The sequence below is a fragment of the Pseudophryne corroboree genome, chromosome 6, assembly GCF_028390025.1.
Source record: "Pseudophryne corroboree isolate aPseCor3 chromosome 6, aPseCor3.hap2, whole genome shotgun sequence".
NCBI lineage: Eukaryota > Metazoa > Chordata > Amphibia > Anura > Myobatrachidae > Pseudophryne > Pseudophryne corroboree.
This window is the reverse complement of record NC_086449.1, coordinates 380,632,274-380,653,385: the sequence shown is the minus strand read 5'-3', so window position 1 is coordinate 380,653,385 and position 21,112 is coordinate 380,632,274. Positions and strand designations below refer to the sequence as shown.

The 21,112-nt window shown below is 47.5% G+C and overlaps 1 protein-coding gene across 3 annotated transcripts in view; it reads left to right on the top strand.

Annotated features, from left to right (window-relative positions):
* Positions 1–2,617: 2,617 nt before the first annotated feature.
* Positions 2,618–21,112, top strand: part of LRGUK (leucine rich repeats and guanylate kinase domain containing) — a 338,728-nt gene continuing 320,233 nt past the window's right edge. Inside the window, exon 1 of one of the 3 annotated variants that reach the window (XM_063926758.1) lies at positions 2,618–2,922. In XM_063926758.1, coding sequence (XP_063782828.1) covers positions 2,740–2,922 — 183 coding nt within the window. In that variant the 5' untranslated portion in view covers positions 2,618–2,739. The remainder of the gene's footprint in view (positions 2,923–21,112) is intronic. The other 2 variants (XM_063926757.1, XM_063926759.1) reach the window with 2 other exon arrangements.

The following is a 21,112-nucleotide window of genomic DNA, read 5'->3' as shown; positions in this document are numbered from 1 at the left end:
AACCCCCAATGTCCCCGTTTCCTATTCCAGCTCTTCCTTCATTGGCTGTAATAGAGGAGTCATAATTAGCTGGGGGGAAATGTAGCAAGCCTTGGAGAGTGATAAACTTGGGAAGTTGCCTAAAGCATCCAATCACCAGAGTCTGCTGCTATGCCTCACGGACTTAGCTACTTTGCTGGCCAGGTTGTCTGATCCTATACAAGGTCTTCGATAAGGAGAACAAACATAACAGTGCAAGATGGTAACTGCAATGAGTAGCAGTGTACATAGGGCCTAATTCAAATTTGTTATTTAACCCGATAGTTTACATACAAATGCATTGTTGTGAGATCTGTGCAGGTGCGATATCGCTCACAGCCGCCTGGCAGCTGCAGCATGAGTGACAGGGTGGCACCCAGCTCCATGCTACAGAATGGGGGCATTTTGCCCTGTTTTGTAGGCTCGATGGGTCCGGGTCTGCGTCATCGAACGCAGGCTTACTGGACCTGGGTATTTGGATTCAATAGCTAGCCTGAGTAAGCTTCAGCTTGCACAGGCTGACAACTGCCTAAAAACATTGCAAACTGCAACCAATGGTCACGATGGTGATCGGTGGCAGCGTCCTCAGATGCAGCACTCTGATCTCGCAAATGCTAGCACATACCCTCCAACATTTGACGCATAATAATCGGTACAAATGAGGAAAGGGGACGTGGCCACAGGTAAAGGGGATGTGGCCACACCCCCTTTCCTATACTTTCAATGGAAGTTTGGAGAGTCAAAAATCGGTACAGACCATAGAAAAAAGTACTGTACCTGTCAAAAAGGTACAGCTGGAGGGTATGCTAACAAGACTTTCCTGGTAATGTATGATTGCCATCACCTGTGGTGAAACACCTTTCTTATCAATTAACTAGCTCACCACAGGTGATGGCAATTATACATTACCAGGAAAGTCCAGGAACAGAGCATTTTCTCCCTCATGGAGAGGGTCAGGTAGACAAGTATGCATTTTAATTACACAGAATTGCACAGCTGCTACCCTGTGGCTCTGCAGTTCCATACAAACATGAATTAGGCCCACAGTACACGGAATCAGTATGTGATCCCAGCGGTCAGGAGACTGACGCCAGGAGCCTGCAGAGGAGGAAGCTTTGCTCGCCACAAGGTTATATTTTTCCTCCTCCAGGGGTGACGTGGATCACCACCCGAGAGGGAATAGGTGAGTTGTGCCAGGATTGCGTGCACTAGCTGTCGGGCTTACGCATACCTCCCAACATGACCCTCTCCAGGAGGGACAAAATGCTCTGCTCCTGGACTTTTCTCCTAATGTATGATTGCTAGCACCTGTGGTGAAACACATTTCTTATCCATTCACCTGTTCAGCACAGGTGCTGGCAATCATAAATTAAGAGGGAAGTCCAAGAGCAGAGCATTGTGTCCCTCCTGGAGAGGGTCATGTTGGGAGGTATGGCTTACGGGATCCCGACAGCCGTGATGGTGATTGCATCCCCAGGACACACAAGCACAAATGGGCCTATATTTATTACTTAATCAGACACCCGAATTTTGGGATAGTCCCCTGCAGGCTGGGCCGCCATCAGGGGGGTGCTGGGGGCACAGTTGTCCCGGGACCGGCCTCTCTGAAGAGATAAGAGGGCCTGGGATGCTCATGCAGCCGACTGCCCACCCGTCACCATTCCAGCCATTCCGTTGTCATCCCCGCTGTTCTGCCGCTGTCCTCCGATCCTCCAGCAGCTCTGTATTGAAAAACGTCTCTCCCAAAATGGCCAAACGTCTCTCCCAAAATGTCCGTCACCACAGAGGAGACAGTTATTTAAGATACTAAAGGAGCCCTCTAGTAACTTTAATAACTGGCTCCTTTGAGGCGGTGGCCATTTTGAGAGGGACATTTTCAAAACAGCTGCAGGAGGAGGAAGGACAGCAGCAGCATGAGCATCTTGGGCCCTCCAGACAGCGGCACATGTATGTATGCATGTGTATATAATATATATATAAAAAAAGAAAAGAAAAATGAGGTGAGATCTTAAGGTGTCTAATGGCAAATTTAAAAATTTCAACTAAAATAAATAAATAAATATTCCTACCTTGAATACACAGACTTGAGGTGGTGGCTTCGTGTCTGCATAGAAATTTTATTTTTGATTTTCTGGAATATATATTCATACCTTCCATCTGTACCTTTTTAATAGGTACAATACCTTTTATTTATGGTCTGTACCGATTTTTGGCTCTCCATACTTCCATTGAAAGTATAGGAAAAGGGGAGTGACCACACCCCCTTTACCCGTGGCCACGCCCCTTTTTCTAATTTGTACCAATTTTTATGTGTAAAATGTTGGAGGGTATGTATATTTATTTTTATGTAACTTTTTTTTTCGGGGGGAGGGGCCTTCCTATTTTGTCAGTCCCGAGCCCCACAATTTCTGATGGCAGTCCTGACAGCAGGCTGCAGCCCAGGAAAAGTGGGCACTGGGCAGCCCTACCGCATCCCACCCACTTCATAGTGAATGGGAGGGGAGCGCAAATAATGTTCCTCTGAGACTTCGTTCAGCTTTCAGTCAATTCATCAGGAACTGCAATTCCCGGCAGGCAATGCGTGGTAGACACGCCCACCTGATTGGTTGCCTGGTAACTGAATTGTAAACATCATGGTGGGCCGATGCCAGGGCGTCTAATCTCCTAGCAACAGAGAGCAGTAAGTGCTGTAGCGCAAAGTGCAACTCGCCGGCACTCGGGATGGCTGTGGCTGTGTTTAGCCCGGGGTTACGGGAGGATTTCTCGCTGCTAGATGCCCGTAATGCGGAGATGGCGGAGAGAGTGCACAGTGGTGGCAGGTGGGGGACGCCCAGCCCTGACAACTGGAGAGACCCCAGGGAGTCTGACAGTGACAGCGAGGAGGAAGTGGAGGAGAAGATGGAGGTAAGAGGCGGCTGCACCGCTCCTGCACGTATAGGGCAACAGGACACTAGCCATGCTGACTGACAGATGATGTTCCCCGTGTTTCTATGTGACCTGGTCACAACCCCCCCATACAGTATCTCTAGTAATGCTTTAATTTTGCTCTGGTCAGAAATGTAGGTTGTATGAAAAAATCTGAGTGAGTGAAATGTTAATAATCCCTATATACACTCGTGTACTGCACAATATACAGCATGATGCTGCAATAATCATTAGTATGAATAACAATCAATAATCTGTAAAACATTGACAGAAGTGGGCACCTGCAAAACGGGGAGCAATAACGAATGTATGTGTAGTGGGCCCCTGATGGTAATGTGAAGACTGCAATATTTGCTGACATACTACTAGCATGGCCTGCAGCATGCCAGGTATACATGTCTTTATATAGCTTAAAAACTTTAGAAAGTCTACGCCTGTTTGCATTATTACTGTCTGTCTTTTATTATTTGAAGTGTTTGGCGGTTTTCAAAGTAATCTATTTCTTGTTTGATCTGTAGAAACATGTTTTCATTTATGCCATTGTGTAAAGAGTTAAATGATGAGCTTTGCTTTGGAAGCTTTGAGCTTGGTAATACATACATATTCCAGACGGACGGGATGCCGTCTGTCAGTATCCTGACAGCGGCATCCTGCCCGCCAGAATTCTGGCAGGGGGGCGAGCGCAAAGAGACCCCTAGCAAATCCTCATGTCACTGCGCTCACCGCGCTGCTGAGGTTCTATTCCCACTCTATATGTGTCGTGGACTGTGTGGGTGTCGTGGACACCCACAAGTTGGAATAACCCCTGTGCGCTGGGATAACAAGTTGGAATAACCCCTGTGCGTCAGTATCCTGACCGCCGGGATCCTGACAGCCGTCAAGTTAACTGCATCCCTTGAGCTTCAGGTAGCACTGGAACCTGATTTTCATATTCCCAGATTTCAAGATCTGTAACTGTCCTGGTCAAAATTCTCTGCCAAAATTGTTACTTCAAATGCTGAGGTACACACTAAGCCAATTACGTATGAGGTCTTCCCTTGAGCCTGCGCTCTGTTTAAACATTTTATATTCTTGCAGATGAACACCTCAAACCCAGATTGAATAAAACACAACACACCATGGCTGGTGGAAGGGGGTCCAAATTTTATTGATCACTTCCATATAGTTGGTGGCCCAGGAAAAGCAATTGCAAACATATTATTCAAATTCGGTAATTGGGGTGGGTACTCCAACCCACCCCCTCAACAGGTGAGCACCGATGTGTCTACCTACTTTGCGGACTGTGTTCTCCAATCCTACTGACCGCGAACTCAGACCTCATTCACTCCTCCCTTTTCTAGCGGGTGATGGTCCGAGTTTGGTACCAGTGGCCCCATGATGGCCAGCTTGGGAGGATCAGCCTTCACGGTCTAACATTGGACAATAGGGCTGTGATATTACTAGCAGCACCGCTGCTCACACCTGTCACAGGTGTCATACACCAACATAGGTGTCTTCTGCCCGGCATGAGGCAGGCCATTCAATGGGGTGTAGTATGGCTGACCGGCGGTCTCCTGACCGCCGGTCAGCTTACCGACGCCGGGATCCCGGCAGCATACCGACGCCGGGATCCCGGCGGGCAGGGGCGAGTGCAGCAAGCCCCTTGCAGGCTCGCCACGCTGCGGGCTCGGTGGCGACCTGCGGTGGCCACGGGTTCTATTCCTACTCTATGGGTGTCGTGGACAACCACGAGTGGAAATAGTCCCTGTTGGTCGGCATGCCGACCATCGGGATACTGAGCCGGCGGGATGGTGGAGGAGGTCATGTGACTGTCGGTCAGCAGACCGCCGGTCACATGAATACCACCCATTCAATGAAGTGTGCCAAATCACTACACGGCCGGGGAGGACATATCATCCTCCCATAACCTTGTTAACAATGTCATTTTGTTATGTTTAGTTTGCAACTGCATTTCACGCCACAGCTAGGACCTAGCCCTCCACTAACTAGCCTCCTACCGCCCTAACCCCTGTAGCAAATCCTCAACAAAGCAAGATATGCCAAGTTGAGACAGAAGCATTCCATCTGCTCTGTACGAGGATTCCATTCTAGGTTTCAGTTGTGGGTGACATATTACTTCACCATCTAGGTCGCGCATGCAATTCTACATTAAGTTGTTGACTTTTCTCCTTGTTCTATGCATCGCTAAACCTGACCTTCCATGCCTGTGTTTCCTTGGGACTAAATTTGACCAAACTATGTGGGTGCCTAGCCAGAGGGCTTTTAATTGTTCCAAATCTGTATGTTCCTGAATGTCCTTGTGCCTAAATTATCACCTCCCAGGTTAATTACTATCTTATTTGGTTTCCCGTACTTGCTGTCCAATGCGATGAGTGCTGACTTTAATTGTTATACTATATATGCCCACAATATTGCCCTCATCTCTGTCTACTACATAATTTGATCCTGCTTGTCCCTGTCACTGCTCAATTTATGGTCTGTAACAAATTTCTCAGCCCAGAAGATGAATGACCCACGATCCACGTGTCTCTGGGCACCACAAATCTGAAATGTGAGGAAGATGTCAGTAACATACTGTAATTATGACCTGTAAAAACAATGCTGGCATTCCTATCTACCCTGCGATTAATGCGTTCTCACTTGAGTTTCGCAGCCCATGGAGCGATGCCGAAGTAGCCAAATAATAGGGGTTTTAGTGATTTGTGTGACATGAGGAAAGACCCCCTGCAGAGGTAGATCCCCTCCTCACCCGAAAAAGTGTGACTCGCATCTGCCTATTTCCCAGATCTAATGTAACTTGTAGCTGGCAGACGAGAAACAGCAATTGCAAACATATTATTCAAATTTGGTAATTGGAGTGTGTGCTCCCATGCACCCCATCCACAAGCGGGCACCGATGTGCCCACCCGATTCAGTGGACTGGGTTCTCCAATCCTACTGATCGTGAAGTCAGACCTCAGTCACTTCTCCCTTGCTAGCGGGGTGATGGTCCGATTTTGGTACCGATACCTCCTCGATGGTCAGCTTGGAAGGACCAGCCTTCATGATCTACCATCCAACAATTGGGCCGTGACAATACTAGCAGCACCACTGCCCACACCTGGCACAGGTGTCATACTGCAACATAGGTGTCTTCTGTCTGTCATGAGGCAGGCCATTCCATTAAGTGTGCCAAATCATGTCATGGCCTCGGAGGATAGATCATCCTCCAATCACATTGTTAACATGTGCTTTCTCTAACGTCCTAAGTGGATGCTGGGGACTCCGTAAGGACCATGGGGAATAGCGGCTCCGCAGGAGACTGGGCACATCTAAAGAAAGCTTTAGGACTATCTGGTGTGCACTGGCTCCTCCCCCCATGACCCTCCTCCAAGCCTCAGTTAGATTTCTGTGCCCGACGAGAAGGGTGCACACTAGGGGCTCTCCTGAGCTTCTTAGTGAAAGTTTTAGTTTAGGTTTGTTATTTTCAGTGAGACCTGCTGGCAACAGGCTCACTGCATCGAGGGACTAAGGGGAGAAGAAGCGAACTCACCTGCGTGCAGAGTGGATTGGGCTTCTTGGCTACTGGACATTAGCTCCAGAGGGACGATCACAGGCCCAGCCTGGATGGGTCCCGGAGCCGCGCCGCCGGCCCCCTTACAGAGCCAGAAGAGCGAAGAGGTCCGGAAAAATCGGCGGCAGAAGACGTTCCTGTCTTCAATAACGTAGCGCACAGCACTGCAGCTGTGCGCCATTGCTCTCAGCACACTTCATACTCCGGTCACTGAGGGTGCAGGGCGCTGGGGGGGGCGCCCTGAGACGCAATAAAACATGATAAAAATACCTTACATGGCAAAAAATACATCACATATAGCTCCTGGGCTATATGGATGCATTTAACCCCTGCCAGAATATACAGAAAAACGGGAGATAAGGCCGCCGAAAAGGGGGCGGAGCCTATCTCCTCAGCACACTGGCGCCATTTTCCCTCACAGCTCAGTTGGAGGGAAGCTCCCTGGCTCTTCCCTGCAGTCACTACACTACAGAAAGGGTTAAAAAAAGAGAGGGGGGCACTAATTAGGCGCAGTATTAAAACATACAGCAGCTATAAGGGGAAAAACACTTATATAAGGTTATCCCTGTATATATATATATAGCGCTCTGGTGTGTGCTGGCATACTCTCCCTCTGTCTCCCCAAAGGGCTAGTGGGGTCCTGTCCTCTATCAGAGCATTCCCTGTGTGTGTGCTGTGTGTCGGTACGTTTGTGTCGACATGTATGAGGAGAAAAATGATGTGGAGACGGAGCAGAGGTTCTGTAACAGTGATGTCACCACCTAGGGTGTCGACACCTGAGTGGATGTACTGTTGAAAATTACGTGACAGTGTCAGCTCTGTATAAAAAAACAGTGGTTGACATGAGACAGCCGGCTACTCAGCTTGTGCCTGTCCAGACGTCTCATAGGCCGTCAGGGGCTCTAAAGCGCCCGTTACCTCAGATGGCAGATACAGATGCCGACACGGATACTGACTCCTGTGTCGACGGTGAAGAGACAACCGTGATTTCCAGTAGGGCCACACGTTACATGATTGAGACAATGGAAAATGTTTTATACATTTCTGATAATACAAGTACCACCAAAAAGGGGTATTATGTTCGGTGAGGGAAAAACTACCTGTAGTTTTCCTGAATCTGAGAAATAAAATGAGGTGTGTGATGATGCGTGGGTTTCCCCCCGATAACAATTGATAATTTCTTAAAAAGTATTGGCTGTATACCCTTTCCCGCCAGAGGTTAAGGTGCGTTGGGAAACACCCCCTAGGGGGGATAAGGCGCTCACACGCTTGTAAGAACAAGGGCTCTACCCTCTCATGAGATGGCCGCCCTTAAGGATCCTGCTGATAGAAAGCAGGAGGGTATCCAAAAATGTATTCACACACATACTGGTGTTATACTGCGACCAGCAATCGCCTCAGCCTGGAGGTGCAGTGCTGGGTTGGCATGGTCGGATTCCCTGACTGGATGATGCGGATTCCAAACAGCATTTGGAAGTATTGCCTTTGAAAGGGGACATTTGGGGTCGGTCTTTTAGACCCGGTGGCCACGGCAACAACTGGGAAATCCACGTTTGTACCCCAGGTCGCCTCTCAAAATAAGACGCCGTATTATCAGGCGCAGTCCTTTGTTGGCAAGCGGACAAAAGGTTCCTCTTTTCTGCTCGTGACAGAGGGAGAGGAAAAAGGCTGAAGAGATTACCCAGTTCCCAGGAACAGAAATCCTTTCCCGCCTCTGCAAAGCCCTCAGTATGACGCTAGGGCCTTACAAGCTCAGGCACGGTGGGGGCCCGTTCTCAATGAATTTCAGTGCGCAGTGGGCTCACTCGCAAGTAGACCCCTGGATCCTTCAGGTAATATCTCAAGGGTACATATTGAAATTCGAGACGTCTCCCCCTCGCCGTTTCCAAAAGTCGGCTTTACCGACGTCTCCCTCTGACAGGGAGGCAGTTTTGGAAGCCATTCACAAGCTGTATTCCCAGCAGGTGATAATCAAGGTACCCCTCCTGCAACAGGGAACGGGGTATTATTCCACACTATTGTGGTACCGAAGCCAGACGGCTCGGTGAGACCGATTCTAAATCTAAAATCTAAAATCTTTGAACACTTACATACAGAGGTTCAAATTCAAGATTGAGTCACTCAGAGCAGTGATTGCGAACCTGGAAGAAGGGGACTACATGATGTCTCGGGACATCAAGGATGCTTACCTTCATGTCAAAATGTACCCTTCTCACCAAGGGTACCTCAGGTTATGGTACAGAACTGTCACTATCAGTTCAGACGCTGCCGTAGGGATGGTCCACGGCACCCCGGGTCTTTACCAAGGTAATGGCCGAAATGATATCCCTTCGAAGGAAGGGAATTTTAGTTATCCCTTACTTGGACGATTCCCTGATAAGGGTAAGATCCAGAGAACAGTTGGAAGTCGGTGTAGCACTATCTCAGGTAGTGTTGCGGCAGCACGATTGGATTCTCAATATTCCAAAATCGCAGCTGGTTCCGACGACTTGTCTTCTGTTTCCTAGGGATGTTCCTGGACACAGTCCAGAAAAAAGGTGTTTCTCCCGGAAGAGAAAGCCAGGGAGTTATCCGAGCTAGTCAGGAACCTCCTAAAACCGAACCAAGTCTCAGTGCATCAATGCACAAGGGTTCTGGGTAAAAATGGTGGCTTCCTACGAAGCAATCCCATTCGTTAGATTCCACGCAAGAACTTTCCAGTGGAACCTACTGGACAAATGGTCCGGGTCGCATTTTCAGATGCATCAGCGGATAACCCTGTCACCAAGGACAAGGGTATCCATCCTGTGGTGGTTGCAGAGTGCTCATCTTCTAGAGGGCCGCAGATTCGGCATTCAGGACTGGGTCCTGGTGACCACGGATGCCAGCCTGCGAGGCTGGGGAGCAGTCACACAGGGAAGGAATATCCAGGGCTTAGGGTCAAGCCTGGATACATCACTTCACATAAATATCCTGAAGCTAAGGGCCATTTACAATGCTCTAAGCTTAGCAAGACCTCTGCTTCAAGGTCAGCCGGTGTTGATCCAGTCGGACAACATCATGGCAGTCACCCACGTAAACAGACAGGGTGGCACAAGAAGCAGGAGGGCAATGGCAGAAGCTGCAGGGATTCTTCGCTGGGCGGAAAATCATGTGATAGCACTGTCAACAGTATTCATTCCGGGAGTGGACAACTGGGAAGCAGACTTCCTCAGCACGACCTCCACCCGGGAGAGTGGGGACTTCACCCAGAAGTCGTCCACATGATTAAAAAACTCGACAGGTATTGCGCCAGGTCAAGAGACCCTCAGGCAATAGTTGTAGACGCTCTGGTAACACCGTGGGTGTACCAGTCAGTGTATGTGTTCCCTCCTCTGCCTCTCATACCCAAGGTACTGAGATTGATAAGATGGAGAGGAGAAAGCACTATATTCGTGGCTCCGGATTGGCCAAGAAGGACTTGGTAACCGGAACTTCAAGAGATGCTCACGGAGGATCCGTGGCCTCTACCTCTAAGAAGGGACCTGCTCCAGCAAGGACCCTGTCTGTTCCAAGACTTACCGCGGCTGCGTTTGACGGCATGGCGGTTGAACGCCGGATCCTGAAGGAAAAAAGGCATTCCGGATGAAGTCATCCCTATCCTGATCAAAGCCAGGAAGGATGTAACCGCAAAAACATTATCACCGCAATTGGCGAAAATATGTTGCGTGGTGCGAGGCCAGTAAGGCCCGACGGAGGAAATTCAACTGGGTCGATTCCTACATTTCCTGAAAACAGGAGTGTCTATGGGCCTGAAATTGGGGTCCATTAAGGTTCAAATTTCGGCCCTGTCAATTTTCTTCCAAAAAGAACTAGCTTCAGTCCCTGAAGTTCAGACGTTTGTAAAAGGGGTACTGCATATACAGCCTCCTTTTGTGCCTCCAGTGGCACTTTGGGATCTCAATGTAGTTTTGGGTTCCAAAAGTCACATTGGTTTGAACCACTTAAATCTGTGGAGTTAAAATATCTCACATGGAAAGTGGTCATGCTGTTGGCCCTGGCCTGGGCCAGGCGCGTGTCAGAATTGGCGGCTTTATCCTGAAAAAGCCCTTATCTGATTTTCCATTCGGACAGGGCGGAATTGAGGACTCGTCCTCAGTTTCTCCCCAAGGTGGTTTCAGCGTCTCACCTGAACCAACCTATTGGTGGTGCCTGCGGCTACTAGGGACTTGGAGGCCTCCAAGTTGCTAGACGTTGTCAGTGCCCTGAAAATATATGTTTCCAGGACGGCTGGAGTCAGGAAATCTGACTCGCTGTTTATCCTGTGTGCACCCAACAAGCTGGGTGCTCCTGCTTCTAAGCAGACTATTGCTCGTTGGATTTGTAGTACAATTCAGCTTGCACATTCTGTGGCAGGCCTGCCACAGCCAAAAATCTGTAAATGCCCACTCCACAAGGAAGGTGGGCTCATCTTGGGCGGCTGCCCGAGGGGTCTCGGCTTTACAACTTTGCCGAGCAGCTACTTGGTCAGGAGCAAATACGTTTGTAAAATTCTACAAAATTGATAACCTGGCTGAGGAGGACCTGGAGTTCTCTCATTTGGTGCTGCAGAGTCATCCGCACTCTCCCGCCCGTTTGGGAGCTTTGGTATAATCCCCATGGTCCTTACGGAGTCCCCAGCATCCACTTAGGACGTTAGAGAAAATAAGAATTTACTTACCGATAATTCTATTTCTCATAGTCCGTAGTGGATGCTGGGCGCCCATCCCAAGTGCGGATTGTCTGCAATACTTGTACATAGTTATTGTTACAAAAATCGGGTTATTATTGTTGTGAGCCATCTTTCAGAGGCTCCTCTGTTATCATGCTGTTAACTGGGGTCAGATCACAGGTTATACGGTGTGATTGGTGTGGCTGGTATGAGTCTTACCCGGGATTCAAAATCCTTCCTTATTGTGTACGCTCGTCCGGGCACAGTGTCCTAACTGAGGCTTGGAGGAGGGTCATGGGGGGAGGAGCCAGTGCACACCAGATAGTCCTAAAGCTTTCTTTAGATGTGCCCAGTCTCCTGCGGAGCCGCTATTCCCCATGGTCCTTACGGAGTCCCCAGCATCCACTACGGACTATGAGAAATAGAATTATCGGTAAGTAAATTCTAATTTTTATTGTGCTTAATTTGCAATTGAGTTTCCCAGGTGCCCTTCTAACTCCTTTATGTTGCTGTGGTAGCACCAGTACTAGCAGCTCCTGCTCCAATCCTGGAGGAATGCGAAACAAAGCTCTCAACATCCAAATGCATTTCCTGAACACTAAGAGAAACTGAAATTTTGTCAATGGTCCATTTCTGTGTGGTAACCATGTACTCCCTCATACCTGGGTGTTGCCCGCATAACGTGATGCTAGTTAGTGTGGGCATAGCTTCTCATTTCCATGCTGTGCCAGTGTAATCCACTGCCCTTTCTCCGCTTAATCTGTTTTGGACCTGTGCATTCTACATAATACCCCCAACTCACCGATCAACACATAATTATACAGCAAAAGGGTGTTTGTTGATGTTTTAGATGCAGCCACCAATTTTTTGCAACCAAAAGGTACCATTAATGTGCAGGAAAAGGCCAAGTGAAAGAGGGCGCCTCAAAGCTGCTGCTAGTGACCCTACTGATTGCACTCTCAAATTTGTAATCATTTGTGGGTGTATAGGTCTTTCTATATCATCTTTGCAGATTAGCATCTTCCCAAACCCCTCAGCACCAGTGAGACAAGAAACCCTTTGTTTCTTACCTTTTAGTCTCATGAAAGAGGAGGTACCTGCGAAGTTGCCTTCCATGGCGGTCTTAGAATGATCTGAAATGTGCTGTAATCTAAACATAGCCTGATTGCTGTCTTTACTTGGTTTCAACACTAAGATATGAAGAAATGAAGCCACGCTTTCCAGGCTGACATACTTGTGATATTTGGCTGTGACTAAAGAGTCTATCAGGACTCAGGAGTACTTTGATATTGGCTTGTTGATCTGCTAAATGTGAGGTGGACATTCTTTACAAATACTGCGCTGTTTACGCCAATTGCTGAAATTTATCCCAGTGGAACCTAGATAAGGTGTCAGCTATGTGATTGTCTATTCTTGGGACGTATCGCACTGAAAATACAATGGTGTTTCACATGCAAACCAGGACTGAGTGCCTGACGAGCCGCTGCTGGAGGGGACGATTTGTGCTTGTTAATTGCATGCACTAGTCCTGGTTTATTGGACCGGAATACAATGCACATGTTTTCCACCCAATTGACCATATCTTTGCTGCCATGAATACTGGAAAGATTGTAACACCAACCAATTCTAGGTTAAACCTGTTGCCCCCTTGCCAAGGCACTGTAAGTTTTGGGCTATGCTAGCAAAATAAAAAGTTGATAAAATACCGTGCGCCAAAATAATAGCTGCCTCCTGGTTTCAAAATGGAAAAGAAAGTGTCACCAACACTTCATAAATCGATGCAGTCAAAAGAGAATACCATTTGAATCCACTGGCGCTCATGAAAGATAAACAGAATAAACAATCATAGTGTATTATGTATGTAAATGAGTGATTAAAAAATGGGAAATCTTTAGGTGGGTCTTGTACCTAAATTATATGTCTACTGTTTTAAGAGAAGACAAACACGTTTTCATAGGAGCTGGAATCTCACCAGTCTGGATTCTGTCCCCTTATAATCCTCTCCTCGGTGATGGACCCGAAAAAAGAGAAGGATAGAAACCTCCAATAGTGCAACACTATTTATTTCACAACAACATCACTTTAAAAACACTTGGGGATAAGGGTGGTCTCTCACCAAAGGAAATGGTCCGCTGAATAAGCAGACAAAACAGCGAAGTTAAAGATGGTAACACCAGGCGTCCCCGGGATTCGCCGTCCAGATCCTATGTTGGTATCCCAGACGTCTCCCCAAAGCGAACCGATCCTCCGGCTCACAATGGAAGACAATGCAGGACAAGTACATGGCACACAAGCATCGATGAATCAGCAGGCGTGAGCCTGCGACAAGCATCAGGGTAGCATAAACTGACGGTCAGGTGCTACTGTGAGTATGGAGTAGAGAGTAGTCTAAATAAAGCAGGAATTACCTATGCACATATGTACCCATGCTTATAAATACATGCCCACACATACATAACTCTCTATATATACAGATGCACCTCTAAATACATATGAATACACTTGCCTACAAACTGACCTATGCATATATGCATATACCTATATCTATCCATAACTGCACCCTCAAAGGGCAGACAATATGGGCCTGATAGTTTCTTTCTGCTGTCCAACTATATGCTATTATGTTCCACTTACAGTATGTATATAACCTACCTATACTGGCATACATCCACCTATATTATGTACCTTCATGCTTGTATATCAGCCAACGTATACATGTACCTTGATTTGCATAAATACATAGCCTTATACCTATGAATCTACAATTATATACACATAAATACATGGGCAGCACTACTCCACAGCACTGAGGTCATGGGCTTGACTCACACTGTGGCTTCACCTGTGAAGCTTGCAGCCTCTTCCCATGACTGTCTGGGTCTCCTCCGGGTACTCCGGTCTCCTCCGACAGGCTAATTGGCTCCCAACAACCACAGTTAATCCTAGCATGAAGGTGTGTGCGTGTACATGTAGTATGGAATCAAGACTGTAAGCTCCACTGGGGCAGCAGCTGATCTGAATGGCCAAATATTCTCTGTAAAACTCTGCGGAATGTGTGTGCTGTATAAATAACTGGTAATAATAATAATAAATATACGCACGTGTATATGTGTATACATGTGCTCACACCTATACACCCACATCCATGCACCTACACATATACATATATATATACATATACCTAAATGCACACACGGACATACATACCCATAATGCCCGATGCAATCATGCACATATATACCGCAGGTATACCCATGCACAAACTGACCCCTACCTATTTGCCAACACCTATAAACACGCACATCCATATGTACATACATCCAACCCACACGTGCCCGCACAAGCTTTTGTCACCTTATACACAAAACATTACACACACACACACACACACACACACACACACACACACACACACACACACACACACACACACACACACACACATTGAGTTGACTGCATATGATGGGATGCTTGCATGAACATGTGTATATTATATGTAAGTAGTATTATAGGAGATAGGTGAACATGCAGAGGGAATGTATGTGTGTATGTACCTATGGGGGGGAGGGGTGTTAATGGAGAGAGTTAAGGGGGGAGGGGATAGGTGACGGAATTTCTTTGTCCAGAAACTTGAGGGGAGGGGTGGCTGCTAAACTGAGGAGATGGAGGAGGTTAATTGTAGTGATGACCTCCTCTAAATGAAACCATCATCAGAAACCATAGATTGCGAGTGTCCCGCCCAATCACGGTTGGTGCTTAACCCATACTTGCCTACTCTCCCGGAATGGCCGGGAGGCTCCCGAAAATCGGGTGGCGCTCCCCGCCCCCCGGAAGAAAAGGCAAGTCTCCCGGACGAGTGCCCACCACCCGCAACCCACCCGCATCACCTACATAACCCCCGGCGGCACAGCTCAAAGTACGCGGTCCGGGAGTCAGATGACGCGATTTGCGTCATCCTGGCCCTGCCCCCTGCCTTGCAATGTCAATATTAACGGCATTGCTAGACAGGGGGCGGGGCCACGATGACGTGATCGTGCAGCCACGCCCCCAACCCCGCCCCTAAGCATCATCAAGACGCATCTCCACACCCCCGCTGCTCCGACCTGGCTGCCTCCTCCCGGAGGGGAAGCCAGATTGTCGGTAAGTATGGCTTAACAATCGGGCACAGGCCCTCATTCCGAGTTGATCGCTCGCTAGCTGCTTTCAGCAGCAGTGCAAACGCTAAGCCGCCGCCCTCTGGGAGTGTATCTTAGCTTAGCAGAAGTGCGACAGAAAGGATCACAGAACGGGGTGACATTTTTTTCAAGCATTTTCTGAGTAGCTGCAGACCTACTCCTTTCTTGCAATCACTGCAGACTGTTTAGTTCCTGTTTTGACGTCACAAACACGCCCTGCGTTCGGCCAGCCACTCCCCCGTTTCCCCAGGCACGCCTGCGTTTTTATCTGACACGCCTGCGTTTTTTAGCACACTCCCGGAAAACAGTCAGTTGCCTCCCAGAAACGCCCCATTCCGGTCAATCACTAACCGATCAACAGAGCGACGGAAAAGAGTCGCTCGACCTTGTGTGAAACTGCATCGTTTTTTGTGAAAGTACGTCGCGCGTGCGCGCTGCGGCCCATACGCATGCGCAGAAATGCCTATTTTTAGCCTGAACGCTGCGCTGCGAACAACGGCAGCTAGCGATCAACTCGGAATGACTCCCACAGTCATGGATGTCATACTATCGACTACATTACATCAATGATCAAACAGCTCAGACTCAGCCTCTGACCATCAATATTTTAAAATTCAATTGAATTTGGGGATTAAATGGTACAATTTGGCTTAAGAAAGGAAAAAGAAAACTCACATTGCTTAAAATGGCTCTGAAATGGGAGATGAAAGAGAAACTCGAACCCTCCCACCTTCACGTGTGGGTAAGGGATACAGAAAAATGCAACAACATTCATAAATTCTAGTGACAGAGGGATGAGGGGATGGGAAAGAAGAAAAGTAATTCATAAACCAGGCAGAGGCGGAACTACCGCCAGTGCAACCAGTGCGTTGCACTGGGGCCCGCCTCTGTCCAGGGGCCCAAAGCATGTAATGAGTCAAACTGACTCATTACATGCCGCTGTGTGCTGCGGGCAACCGCTGCCCGCAGCACACAGCCGCCCGGAGAGGAGAGGAGCGCAGCGGCACGGGGGTAAGGAGGAGGAGGGAGGTGGAGGAGGGAGCCGCAGCAGCGCTTTGTTACTGGTGGAGGCGCTGCTGCTGCTGCCCCTCTGCTTCATTATAGGCTGTCTTCCGAGAACAGCCTATAGTGAAGCAGAGGGGCAGCAGCAGCAGCAGCGCCTCCACCAATAACACAGCGCTTCTGCGGCTCCCTCCTCCACCTCCCTCCTCCTCCTTCTCTACTGCCCGGGAATCGTGACCAGAAGCTGCACCGAGGAGCCTGAGCCAGCGGAGAGGGTAAGTATAATTCTTCTTTCTTTCTTTCTTTCTTTCTTTCTTTCTTTCGATTGCCTGCCGCAATATGTAAAAATGGGGAATCTGCCGCAATGTGTAAAAAGGGGGAATCTGCCTGTCGCAATGTGTAAAAATGGGGAATCTGCCTGCCGCAATGTGTAAAAATGGGGAATCTGCCCGCCGCTATGCGTAAAAATGGGGAATCTGCCTGCCGCAATGTGTAAAAATGGGGAATTATTATTTATTTATTTATTAACAGTTTCTTATATAGCGCAGCATATTCCGTTGCGCTTTACAATTAGAACAACAGTAATAGAACAAAACTGGGTAAAAACAGATAGACATAGAGGTAGGAAGGCCCTGCTCGCAAGCTTACAATCTATACCTGCCGCAATGTGTAAAAAGGGGGTATCTGCCTGCCGTAATGTGTAAAAAGGGGGACGCTGTCTGCCGTAATGTGTAACAAGGGCACTCTGTCTGCCATTATGTGTAAAAAGGGGACGCTGTCTGCCGTTATGTGTAAAAAGGGGACGCTGTCTGCCGTTATGTGTAAAAAGGGGACGCTGTCTGCCGTTATGTGTAAAAAGGGGACGCTGTCTGCCGTTATGTGTAAAAAGTGTACGCTGTCTGCCGTAATGTGTAAAAAGTGTACGCTGTCTGCCGTAATGTGTAAAAAGGGGACGCTGTCTGCCGTAATGTGTAAAAAGGTGGACGCTGTCTGCCGTTATGTGTAAAAAGTGTACGATGTCTGCCGCTATGTTTAACATGGGCACGCTGTCTGCCGTTATGTGTAAAAAGTGTACGCTGTCTGCCGCTATGTGTAACAAGGGCACGCTGTCTACCGTTATGTGTAAAAAGGGGACGCTGTCTGCCGTAATGTGTAAAAAGTGCACGCTGTTTGCCGTAATGTGTAAAAAGGGGGACGCTGTCTGCCGTTATGTGTAAAAAGGGGACGCTGTCTGCCGTAATGTGTAAAAAGAGGAATCTCTCCGCCATAAGGTGTAAAAGGGCCTCTACCTGGTGTAGTGGTGTTACTGTGCGGCGTAATTTGAATAATGGAGACTACTGTGCACCGTTTTATGAATTGGTATTATTTTGTGGCCACACCCCTTCCCCACGAAGCCACGCCACTATGTATTTTTGCGCGCGCCTACGGCGCGCACTGCCCCTATTTTGCATGCAGGGGTGGGGCTCCGATGCCGTTTCTTGCACACAGTGCTAAAATGTCTAGTTATGGCACTGTTGCTAGGTATCCATTTCTCTGGCCCTGAGCAGGTCCCCCTCACCAGATCCTCTCCAGGGGTGAGGGGGTGGACTTGGATGGGATGGGGGGGGGGGGGGGGGCAAAGCATTTTGTCGCACCTGGGCCCACCGCTCTCTAGTTCCGCCACTCAAACCAGGTATTTAGTGTAAAACACAAACTGACTTTGCTATGACACCGTTCAGATAGTGCACCCGAAAATATTAAGTAAAATGCTAATGAACAGAGCTGGACAAATAAAGTGTAAAAACATTTATTTTTTTTACATCAGGTTAAATGCTGCATGTAATGGGATGATTTGTGGCTAAGCATATTGTTCTTCCCTTTCTTCATACCAACTTTCAACCCATCCTTGTCTGGCCTAAACCCCCCCCTGCTTCTGCAGATCTCATATACTTCATGAGGCAAAATGTACCCATCAGGATAACCTTCAATTTATAGCCCCAATACCCCATTGCTTAATTGCACCTAGATTGCAGGCGCTGCTTCCACCATAACCTGAAAACTAACAAAACAATATAAATTTGTAGAAAACAAAACTGAACATGTATTTCTGCAGAGATATGCAGCAGATGAGTGATGAGAGGAAAGAGATTACTCTTCAGAATTTAGGATTGAGTGATGCAAGGACTGATGAGTGAGGAGAATGACAGCAGGAGGTTGTAGTAGTCAAAGCAGGAAATGATGAGAGAGTGGATATGCGTTTTGGTAGCATTTTGGGTTAAAAAGAATGTATTCTGGCCATAATTTTATGATGTAGGCAACAGGACTGGCAGAGAGATTGGATGTGATAAAGCAGAGGGAGGATCAAGTGTGGGTGTGAAAGACAGAGAAAGTTGTGTTGTGTTTCCCCTGTTCCCCTGTGGGCCAGTCCAACCCTGTGCACATATGAGTGTCATCCATTACTGCTATCACCATCACTCAGTAACACCATCTGTGGGAGTGACACCAAAATAGAAGAGCAGCTCTGCTATTTTGGTATCACCTTCTTGGATGGTGTCACTTGGTGCGGCCCGCAGCCCCCTTGCGACGCCACTGGCTGAGCTTATGGTAGCTTTGGAACTACTGTTTCCACTTTGAATTGTCCAGATTTTCTATTCAAAATTTCCTGTAAAGTTACTGTCAAAATGTACACTTAAAATGCCATGGTACATAAATAAAATGAAAGCTAGAAAAACAAGTACAAATAAAACAAAAAAAAAATAACAACAACCACCCTGTATTTTAGCAGTTTATGGTCTTTTTTCAACTTGCATTACATTGAAAAAAAAATGCAGAAAGTGAAAATACTACTCCATATGTGTGAGATATTTACAGTAGTTAAATGGGATGATGCAGAAGGAGAGAGTTCAGGAGCAGGGCTGCAAGGAGAGGCAATGGTGACGGTACTAAAAGGTGAGGGGAGGGTCAGATTTCCTAAAAATAAAATTAAAAAAATTACAATTAGGGGAAGTCGGCGGCCACACAGGGGCTACTTGTCCCTTCTCAGCAGCTGCTTCACACATAGAGAGGGGGTAGTCTCCAGAGCGGGCCCTAGCAATTTGATGCCCTAGGCAAAATTTTGTCTGGTGCCCCCTGGCACGGCTGCTAGTTCTGCATCTGACCCAGCAACACTCAGGCAGTGGGGCCCACTGGGTGGCTACCCTGTGGGCCAGTTCAACCCTGCATGATGCCACACAGTAATGCCTATAATACACATAATTCCACACAGTAATGCACCTTACACATATGCCCCACATTAGTAATGCCCATAATACACATAATTCCACACAGTAATGCACCTGACACATATGCCCCACATTAGTAATGCCCATAATGCACATAATTCCACACAGTAATGCACCTTAAACATATGCCCCACATTAGTAATGCCCATAATACACATAATTCCACACAGTAATGCACCTGACACATATGCCCCACATTAGTAATGCCCATAATACACATAATTCCACACAGTAATGCACCTGACACATATGCCCCACATTAGTAATGCCCATAATGCACATAATTCCACACAGTAATGCACCTTACACATATGCCCCACATTAGTAATGCCCATAATACACTTAATGCCACACAGTAATGCACCTGACACATATGCCCCACATTAGTGATGCCCATAATACACATAATTCCACACAGTAATGCACCTTACACATATGCCGCACATTAGTAATGCCCATAATACACATAATTCCACACAGTAATGCACCTGACACATATGCCCCACATTAGTAATGCCCATAATACACATAATTCCACACACTAATGCACCTTACACATATGCCCCACATTAGTAATGCCCATAATACACATAATTCCACACACTAATGCACCTGACACATATGCCCCACATTAGTAATGCCCATAATACACATAATTCCACACAGTAATGCACCTTACACATATGACCCACATTAGTAATGCCCATAATACACATAATTCCACACAGTAATGCACCTTACACATATGCCCCACATTAGTAATGCCCATAATACACATAATGCCACACAGTAATGCACGTGACACATATGCCCCACATTAATAATGCTAGTAGCTTCTTTTATAAAACTTAAGACTGCGTTTTGTGAGATGGGGGTGGCAGGATGGGTGGGTGCGTGCTTGAGCTCGCACCCTTTAAAGGGGCACCCGTACAAGGGATGTGACCTCACAGGGTATGCCATCCTTTGCAAGCCTCATCCTTTATTTTCGCTTGCTCGTTGAAAACAGATAGCAGCAATGTCCAGATACTGCCACACTTGCTGGTTATACAAAAAGATCAGTATCAAACATGTAGCAACTGTCCATTCTCTTCACTGTTCAGTGTGTTTACTGGTGTCTGTTACTCCCGGCAACTGCATGCCCTTTATTTTATACTGCGGGAGCGATATGCTCTGCCCTCCAGTCTGACATGTCCAAAAGTCACGCTGCACTGAAGTTTCATATAGAAATAGCGTAATGCAACTTACTGACCACGTTACAGTACTCGATGGCAGGGGAATTTTATGGCATGGACTGACTAGGAAATAAAGTGTGGGGAGAACACTACCCATGTTATGTCCCTGCAGACACCTGGGGTTTGCACAGGGATACGGGACACACACAGGATGGCAGGGTCCCCCTCCTCCACGTGCACAAGCAGTATAGGTGATGTCAGAGTTATGTGGAGCAGTCTTCCAAAATACACATGTGTTATCATAAGGAGCCATCCAGTAATAACATTATTTAGTCAGT